The sequence below is a fragment of the Sardina pilchardus genome, chromosome 1, assembly GCF_963854185.1.
Source record: "Sardina pilchardus chromosome 1, fSarPil1.1, whole genome shotgun sequence".
Classification (NCBI taxonomy): Eukaryota; Metazoa; Chordata; class Actinopteri; order Clupeiformes; family Clupeidae; genus Sardina; species Sardina pilchardus.
This window is the reverse complement of record NC_084994.1, coordinates 5,766,270-5,776,457: the sequence shown is the minus strand read 5'-3', so window position 1 is coordinate 5,776,457 and position 10,188 is coordinate 5,766,270. Positions and strand designations below refer to the sequence as shown.

The 10,188-nt window shown below is 41.5% G+C and overlaps 1 protein-coding gene across 3 annotated transcripts; it reads left to right on the top strand.

Moving 5' to 3' along the window:
• Positions 1 to 434: 434 nt before the first annotated feature.
• Positions 435 to 9,841, top strand: LOC134082024 (interferon-induced protein 44-like). Of its 3 annotated transcripts, none has more exons than XM_062537662.1 (8): positions 435 to 467; positions 3,959 to 4,007; positions 4,634 to 4,667; positions 4,821 to 5,019; positions 5,181 to 5,330; positions 5,456 to 5,627; positions 5,831 to 5,931; positions 7,188 to 9,841. In XM_062537662.1, the coding sequence occupies exons 2-8, from the start codon at positions 3,965 to 3,967 to the stop codon at positions 7,389 to 7,391; spliced, it is 903 nt and encodes a 300-aa protein (XP_062393646.1). In that variant the 5' UTR covers positions 435 to 467; positions 3,959 to 3,964; the 3' UTR covers positions 7,392 to 9,841. The 3 variants fall into 3 exon arrangements, with proteins under 3 accessions (XP_062393646.1, XP_062393640.1, XP_062393655.1); XM_062537656.1 differs by lacking the exon at positions 435 to 467 and adding an exon at positions 477 to 760; XM_062537671.1 differs by lacking the exon at positions 435 to 467 and adding an exon at positions 477 to 760 and having other exon boundaries at positions 4,802 to 5,019.
• Positions 9,842 to 10,188: the final 347 nt, after the last annotated feature.

Below are 10,188 nucleotides of genomic sequence, written 5' to 3'. Positions count from 1 at the left end.
AATAAAATGCAAATAATGTTGAAATAATGAAATAGCACTCTGGTGGAAATCTGGAGAAATAGAACATTACAAGGATTAGCAAAAATGATATTAATCGCCTCAATTCAGTCCAACTATAGGCAAACTATGCTGGGGACTGCACCCACATTCCACTCGTTTTCCATGACACAGTGCACTATCCAGCCTTTACAAATCGATGTGGGTAAGACTACTACGTATTTGGTCTGCCTAAACATACAATATTGCAAAATGCATCTACAATTTTTTTTTTTAATTCGCACATAAAGGACGACACAAAGGACTGATGTTCGGAAAACAATCTGAGTCTGGCAACTGGCCCTGACATGCACATACCATACCTCTGGAGACTGCCCCTGAAATATGATGCCAGCATCAACTCATAACAATTGCGTCACTCTACTCCTGCTCATTTGCTTTTGTGGAAGGATATCTAAGGCTACGCAGAGGTAGGATGTACCGTTTTCTGCTTTCTCTCAACTACAGTGTGCAAAAGAAAATGAAAACTTTTTACAGATGTAGCCTATTGTATGGTGTTATTTGGAGCAAAATTTGATTTGGAGCAAAATAACTGCTGTTTTTGTTTTTGTGTTGTTTCTCAGTTCATTGTTGTATTTCACCTGCTTTTCCCATAACAACTAGAGAACAGATCTGCCGGTGATTTTGATTTAGCCCTGCAGCTCAGGTTGGAAACCTGAAAGTAATCAAAATACCCATGTTAGGAAGGTGATTATGTTAGAAGGTGAGACATGTTAGAAGACATTTAGATTGTGAAAGTCATCTGCTGCTGAGGTGAAATACAGTTCTGAAGAAATGGGTAGACAGACTTTAAGCAATGTGTGGAGGAGCTGAGATTCTGTACCGTTTTGTCAAGTGTTTCATATTCTATCAAGCTGGCCAACTTTCAATTTGAAGACCCCTGTGATTGGATGTGTAGGCAAATAGTGTAGGAACTTGATTTCTGTGAAGAAATTAATCATATATGTACATTTTAAAAGTTTTTGAAAGAAATTGCGAGTAAAATTACTTCTGCGTCTCAAAACCGGCCTGACTAGACGTGACTTGGGGAAAGGTGAATGTTATCTCTTTGTAATGGAGTCTGATAGAGAAGAGCAGGTTACGCTCGACTCTTACTGTAGTACAGTATATCTCAAGAATGATCAGTAGATCTGATAAGAGGCGCGTTCAAGTTCAACTCCAAATGACCTCTTGCAGCAGCGGGAGCTGCCGGTGGCAGCAGGGGAGGGGTTACAAACGCTGCTATGAAGTTGTACACTCTCTACTTCCCGTAGTCTAGACTTGACCATGTGACGAAACATGAGGCACGGACCCGCAAGGACATTTGTGGATATGAAGAGGCATCTAAACACCTGCACATACGTCAGGGATGTAAAAGCTAATTAGGGCAAAGACCTAACGTCATGAAGGCAGGGTCTGGGCTCCGCAGCACCTGTAGAGAGCTGCTGCGCCGCTGCTCAGCAGCCACCTTGCTACGCCTTGCTCCCGCGATAAGTTGAGGCCATGTGATATCGACTGCCGAGTCGTAAACACACCCATCTAGACCATCGTGGACAGATTTTTAACCACGTGCATCTTGTACTGCGCAGTTCTAAGACCAGCTTACAGTCGACTCTTACAACGGGCCATTGGCCTATAATTATGAGCCGCCTAAACGAGAGAGGGGTCAGGTAGAGATTAGGGGAAGGGTGAATGGCCAGAGGAGGGAGATAGAGTTGTGGTGTGAGGAGAATCGGTGGAGAATTGGGCAGGTGTCTTGGTGAGTGACCACGGGCTAATGGCGGCTAACGTTGTCTTGTTCACGGTTACGGTTATGTTAGCAGACGCTTTTGTCCAAAGCGAGATGCCTTGTTTATCACATTGCAGTGTTTTTAATAAATCATATGTAGCAAATTCACTGTCGACTTTGTTTTTCAAGCATCCATGTAGATTGTCACCATCTAAGCCGCATGTGTAGTAAAATGTTTATGATCCCAGATTTTAAATCTACTGTGATTGTCGGCTAGTCTGGGGATAGAGATATCTCAAAATTGTTGAAATTCATCTCTGATTTTTAATCAGTCGCTGCTTTCAGACATGCTAGGCTGCTCCTTGGTATTGTTGTGGTTATTGTTAGTTAGCAGGCGCCTAGGCTTTGTCCAAAGTGCGTTTACAAAGTTGTACGTAACCTAGCACCCCAAGAGGGCAGATCACAGCCAAGGGAAAACACGCCTCCTGGATCCAAAATGTAATAGTTTCTTCCATTGGGTCATTTCAGACCTTTCCTGAAAATGTCCTCGAAATCCATCCATGACTTTGTGCACAAGTTGTGACTGACAGGTAGCGATTCCTCCCCCCTAACGTGATTGCTTAAACAAAATAGGGAGCAGCTTTAACACAATATAAGTTTGAGGCTCAGGCACAGCCTCGTTTGGATAAAGTTACAACTTCAAGAGTATAAGCTGACGGGCTCTCGTGCCTTCATGGAGATAACTTCACCAGGCTATCATCATTCCAGTCAACAAAAGTTAGGTTAAGACTACTCTACTATTACGCTGACAGAAAGAAAACATTTGCAAAATGACATACAGGGCTACATTTCCATGCACGATGTAAAAGCTCCCTTTCCATACTAACATTGCAGTTATGTTTGTAAGCTTTGATTTGTCAAAGAAAACCAAGGCAACTTCAATGTAACTTCTAGAAAACGAATATTGTAAGAGCATTACTTGGACACAGTATCAAATAAATCAGTTTATTAGCACAATAAAATAAGTGTCAGGAGGCAGGTGCAGCCTTGATAACATAACAAGCTAACGGTAGCTAGGCGGGCTATTGGTGCTAACTTATAGGCTATCATTATTCCAGTCATCAAAAATAATGCCATGACTAATCTATTATAACGTCGAGAGAAAAAAAACATTTGCAAAATGACATACAGGGCTACATTTCGATGCAAAAATCTGTATAAGGTATTATAACTCTTACTGTGCAAATCTCCCTTTTTAGGCGCGCAGATTCTCGGCTAGTGCTAGCGTTAACGTTAACGTTAACGGTAGACTCTTCATTCCCGCCAGACCTTGATGGTGGATTATCATGTAGAGATGGTCAGCTCCATTTGCCAGCCTAACTCACTCTCACTCCCAGGCGAAATCCCATAAGATCTCCTTGGTTGTAGCTGTCTGGTGTGAAGTGTTTTTCACACACCACCGTGTGTATCGTCACCGAGGAAGCAGCAAAATTGCTTCTCTTTGCCTGGACAAAACGTACCCAAGCACGGAACTCTTTGTGTTTCTTGTTTGGAAATCGGTGGACCCGATGGCCAGACAAGTTGGAGTTGTTGCATCCATAACAAACACAAGAATTCACCATTGTGACAACTCAAACCTACTCAACTATAACGATAACGACAAGCTCTATTTTCTCCTCTGATCAGACTACATAAACCCACAATGAGAGCAAGGGCAGCGGCGCCAATACCTGCCCTTACGTCATAAGCGCGTTCTCAAGGAAAGGGTCGGTTTTTGGTAGCCTAGCTTAGAATAGGTACACTTTCTGCTTCATTCCTGCCCGTTGGTGTTGAAAATTGTATATATGCTTATGTACAATTCTTCAAATTGACATCATCATACAAGATTCGGTATAAATTAAGTTATACAATTAACTTGAAAGTTGGCCTTTAAGTGTTTATGTATATATCATGATATTTGACATTTTTATGTTAAAATGATCCAGTAAGTCTTCTACCGAGTCTGACTCTTGACTTGATGTCTGAAAACGTATTGCTCAAAGGGAGCACTTGTGTGATAATTTCTGATTCTCCTTTTTAACATCAGAGATCTGACACACACACACACACACACACACACACACACACACACACACACTCACACTCACTCCAATCAATTCCTATAGATGTACAAAATTCACTGTTTTATTACAGCTGAAAATGGGATTATTTTGGTCTAAAACATCACCTCCAACTGATCCAAGTAAGTATCCAATAAGTTGTAAGCCCCCTTCCAAATATATGAAGAAAAATGCACACACACACACACACACACACACACACACACACACACACACACACACACACACACACACACACACACACACACACACACACAACTGTGCTGTGGACACAACACAAGTCATGTCACATCTCATTGTCACTTTGGTCAGTGTGAACTGTTGTTAACATCCTTTATGTAAGGGATAATCAACAACGCACCGTGCGTTTCTAGGAAAAAAAATGTACGTTCGAAGTGGTAATAAGGACCCGACGCCGCAGGCGTTAAGTAAGTGCTAAATAAGTGCATTATTTTCCTAGAAACGCACGGCGCGGAGTTGATTATCCCGCTTATACCACTGCTACTATCATTTTCGTTTATATTGCCGCTGTCTTAGATACAATGTTGCTGTTTTTACCGTTACATTCACATTGGCGAATTAATATTCAAGTCTAATAAGCCCAAAAGAAGGGAACTACTTCATAGCCGTGCGGTATATCGAAAAATAATGCACGTTCCAAATAGCACATCACAATAGGAAATTTGACCAAGCAGTGGTATAAAAATAAATATTACTTACTTGTCATTTGGTCTTCTATGTCTTCTAGTGATGGAAACTGACTGGTGTGAAATCAACTGGGGGTACGTGTAGTGTATCATCCTGTCTGTCTATTACATTTTGATAGTTAATACATTTGTGGATTTGTTTAGAAATGGAACACAACATATTCTGCAACATTCCTGCATATTCAGGCGGCTGAATTGAATTTGCCAAGAACATAATATGTTTTATAGACAAAACAATGAGATGAAGAGGAGTCTGAGGAAACTTCAGCTTAAAAATCCTGCTGTTGATCATCTTCGGATCCTTGTGGTTGGCCCAGTTGGAGGCGGAAAGTCCAGCTTCATCCAGTCTATGAAGGGCATCTTCCTGGACAGGATGATCAACACAGCTTGCACAGTGGCAACTGGTGGCAAAAGCTTTACTAAGACGGTGAGACACTTTCGGTGTATTCAGTATTCATGCGTTGCACTGATGTAATGGTTCAGTTAAATGAAAAGTGGTTAGTAATACATCTTATGTAGCAAGAATTGGCAAAATATTTAACTGCCTTACAAGGTTTGAAAATTCCTGCCAATGTGTTTGTTGATTAGTATACTACAAACCAATTTGAAGATGAACGTGGAAGGAATCTGCCGTTTGTCATCAGTGATGTCATGGGGCTGGAGAACGGACGGGATTCCGGAGTGCAGTCTCGTGACATCATCAGGGCTTTGAAAGGTCACATCAAAGAGGGCTACACGGTACAGCCACATAGACACCAGTAGGCTACAATGACTTAAAAAAGAAGACAAAAATGTACAGAATGTTAATATTCAGGGGCATTTTAGTGACACATTCTCCCTTTTTCTCTCTCTTTCCCTCATAGTTTAATCCTGTAATGCAATGCCCAGTGAATGACAACAGCTCCCCAACTCTAAATGACTTGGTTCACTGCTTGGTGTTCGTCATTCCAATAGACAACTCCACAGCTAATTGGTGTATGGAAAACGACCTCATCAGGAGAATGCAAAATATCAGACAAGTTACTTGTGATTTGGGTGAGAAGCTAATAAAATGATTAAATTGAATAAATTAGTAACGACTTTGTTTTGAATTATGGAACGCTATCCTGACCTGTGTGTTTTTGTTTACTTCTGCTGCGTTCTGTGAGCTGGTTTATTTACTTTCTCATGCTTCCTTGAAAATGTTATGACTTGTGACCATGAGGTATGTTGTTTGAGTTATCATTATTTTACTTCAGGGATCCCTCACGTGGTCATCTTGACAAAAGTGGACCTGGCTTGTCTTCATGTGAAGGAGGACATCAAACTTGTCTACAAGAGCCAGACCATCTATCGAAAGGTACTTGGTGCCTATACTTTGTTATTAAATGGGTTTCCATCCAGCTTTTTAACGCACACTTTCACTATTCAAATGTTGTTGTAGCCTAATTCAAGCCTAATTCAAACATAGTTCTTCTCTCTCTCTCTCTCTCGCTCTCTCTCTCTATCTCTCTCTCTCACACACACACACACCGAATGTGCACGAATGCACACACACTCACTCACACACTGACACAAACACAAACACACACATACACATACACCGAATGTGCATGAACGTGCACACACACTCACACACACACGCACGCAGGCACAAGACAGATAACGTTTGCCTAAAGTTACAGTAGTAGGATGGGGAGAGAAGAGCCAGAGGGATGTCGCACACAGACACACTCACATTACGTAACGTTACCCCGAGATAGTTCTCATTACTGAGTCCAGTAGGCTAATCTCCCGTTAGCGCAACTGTATTTGTCTGCCCCAACGCCTGCTCTACTTTAGACTTCTCAGTTTCATGCAAATTCTCAATGCGGCTAATAATAACTAGTGCTACGATGGTAACTCAGTTCACATCGACAGTACATGCAGATAACTTTGCTCTTATCAACTGACCCTGGCAATGTCTTAAAACTAAACTTTCCATTCATTAGTTTGTTAGCAGCGTCCACTTTAACGTCTTCAGCAGTTGGACATCTAAACAATGCCATTGTGGGGGGGGGTCACAGGTCAGAAAGAGTGTTAATCTTGCGATAAAAAACAATAACGCAGTTTAAATTATTTTGAGTTAACACGTTAGTAACGCGATATTTTTGACAGCACTGTTTTTTACATAACATTGGCCATTGCTAAGACAGTAATTCATCTAGAATACTTTTATAATAAATCATGTCAACCTCAAAATTAAGTCTATATATCTATATAAGTTAATATATTTTAGAAAAATGTCACCTGGGGTGAAACTCCACCTGCAACCCTGATTTGCATTTGTATAGCATTCCCTAGAATTAGAAGGAGGGGGTCATGGGGGGCAACTGCCAAGCAAGGCCCATGTCAATTTCTGGCAATGCACGGCAGTTTTCTGCATTGCCTGCAAATTGCCTTGAACATGCCATAAGCCTGAACTTCCACAACAATCTAAGACGAGAATCCCACTTTTCATGCAGTGGTTGTGGGGGTGGGGTTGGTGGTTGCAGAGAGACTACTGTACATTGTAAGATCACTGAAAAGAGATGTACTGCATGTCTGTTTGTGTGTGTGCATGTGTGTGTGTATTAGGCGCAGGCATGTAGTCATGCCTTGGGAGTCCCCATGAGCTGCATCTTCCCAGTGAAGAACTACCATGAGGAGAAAGAGCTCAACCCGGATATGGATGCAGTGCTGCTGTTCACACTGACACAGATCCTGGACTACGCCAACGACTTTGTGAAGAACATCAAGGAGCCTGAAGGGGATAGCAATGATTCTTTTTTCTCCATGTGAAATAGATTTGGGTCTTGGTAAATGTTTACAAAAACACAGGCATGCTCTGCAATACAGCTTATTTGATAAAAATGTAACCAAATGTTAATAATCTGAGAAATCTAATTGGTATCGTTTTCAGAAAGCCAGTGTGTGGAGCAAATTTGTCGTAAGACCTCGTAAAATAAGTCTAAGTCTTCTCAAATGTAGTCAAATGATTTTATGATAGAGCACCAGGTTAGTAGCCTGGCAAGCCAAACTACACAGAAATGTATTGTCTGGGGTTGGACCATTCACCGAGCTGAAGCCTGTGGGTGGGACGAACAGTTGTCTTTCAAACTGCCTCTGCACGTAATAGGCCAGCATTTGTGACCAATCGTGGCCAGTCGGCAAAATGGTAAATACATCCTTCTTTAAAACTAATGACTTGAGTGCTTCTTTCTGCTCAACCTTCAAAGAAAAGCCCAAGTCTAACTCTTCCAAAGCAGATTCAAAAGAGCGCGCTTCGTTAGCCTCATCCATCTTTTGTTTTTCTCTATGGTTGTTGAACACGGTCTCACACCCAACTCGTCGAACAAGGACGCATGGTCCAGCCCCCTGGCGTCAATAGGCGCGTTCAAGTTCAACTCCAAATGACCTCTTGCAGCAACGAGAGCTGCCGGTGACAGCAGGGGAGGGGATACAAACGCTGCTATGAAGTTGGGGCAGCCGTGGTGTACTGGTTAGCGCATCGGGCTTGTAACCGGAGGGTTGCCGGTTCGATCCCCGACCAGTCCACCACGGCTGAAGTGCCCTTGAGCAAGGCACCTAACCCCTCACTGCTCCCCGAGCGCCGCTGGTTGGGCAGGCAGCTCACTGCTCTGGGTTGTGTGATTCACCTCACTGTGTGTTCACTGTGTGCTGTGTGTTCACTAATTCGGTTAAATTGGGTTAAATGCAGAGAACTGAATTTCCCTCACGGGATCAAAAAAGTATATATTCTATTCTTTTTTTTTTACACTCTCTACTATCCGTAGTCTAGACTTGACCATGTGACGAAACATGAGGCACGGACCCGCATGGACCCTTGTGGATATGAAGAGGCATCTAAACACCTGCACATACGTCAGTACCTAGAGGGCTGCTGCGCCGCTGCTCAGCAGCCGCCTTGCCATGCCTTGCTCCCGCGATAAGTTGAGGCCATGTGATATCGACTGCGGAGTCGAAAACACACCCATCTAGACCATCGTAGACAGATTTTTAACCACGTGCATCTTGTGCTGCGCAGTTTTTGATCTTGAACGCGCCTAATATCGGAAGCCGAAGGTGAGCTAAGGCAGGGTCAAAGACTCCGTACACAGATAGAGCGTTCTGATTGGCTAGGCTGGCCTGGAGCCTAGCGCAGGCTTGGCCTCAACGGTGCGACCCTAGACCATCCCGCTAGGCAAAAATATTTTTGCCCACTAGGGTGCGTCTAGATTTCTAGGCTACCAGGTTAGCGTATTTACACCTGAAAGCTGCTATCTAGTAAAATAATAATAATAATAATAATAATAATAATAATAATAATAGTAGTACTAAATAGTTTGACTTATTTTAAGAAGTCTCAACAAGAAACAAAGAAACAACAAACAAGAAAAGCAGTGCAATGAGCAAATTTGTTTTGAAAAGACTCATTAAAATAAGTCACAGTCTGATGGATGGATGGATACTTCATTCATCTTAAGGGAAATTTCACAATTACTTAAATTAAGTCCAAATGATCTTTCTTAAGTCAAAATGAGTGTCTCATGACACTCATGCTCACATTGTGACAATGGCAATTACCAATATCAAAGTTTAATGGTCTGGGTTTCAGTTGGGTCTTTTCAACACAAAGCAAAATGTGCCTATGCCCCATAAGAATTAAGCTGTACAACAGTTGAAAAGTTGTGTAAGTTAAGTGTACAGGTAGTGGTCAATGGGTCTTCTGGCCAATCAATTTATGTTTTTTTCCGGCAATATGTTCGACCAAGCTAATAAATACATCAAAGTGCAATGAGTGTCTGTAGCCCATAAGCATCCCCTGTAGACTCACAAATTGCTTTGCCACCTCAGTTTCCAGGTGGCCCTGAGTCAGTGAACGCCTTATTAAACCAAAAATAGTCGGATGGTCTTTACAGAATAACCTCGGTGTGAACCAAAGTTTTTTGAAAGTGTGATTTATTCATAAGACATACAGTCTATTTTTGATACATCTCTTTTATATCCCTCACAACACTTTCCAAGGCCGCCATTGATAACAAGTAGGTTGTTAAGGCTCACTGTATGTTACCAGCCAGCCTACTCAAATACTGAATACTCATTGTGTTATTCTTGAAATTTAAGACTGTATTTCTGTATTTGTATTTTAATGTTTTGAGACTGATTAGGAAAAAATGGAAAACAACTTGATTCTCGTATTTCAATTTTGTATTTTAAAATGGAAATCAAATAAACCTTTTGTTTTTGTTTGTAAATGTTCATTTTTGAAACAGAAATAGATTGGCCAGAGGATCCACTAAGGTCCCTGTACCTCCCGTTCATCATTATTAATATTTATTTTTTTTTTGTAGTGAAATCGAAGGCAAAAAAAAAAAAAAACGAGAAACAACTTTTTTGGTATTTTCCGTTTTGAAAAACAAAATGGGTTTCCAATGTGATACAAAGTCATCTGCTGCTGAAAAACAGTTTTGAAGAAATGGGTAGGCAGAGCTTAAGCCATGTGTTGGGGAGCTGAGATTATGTACCGTTTTTGCTAGTCTTTCATATTCTTTCAAGTTGAACTCTGACATTAAATTAAGTTTCCTAACAATCTCTT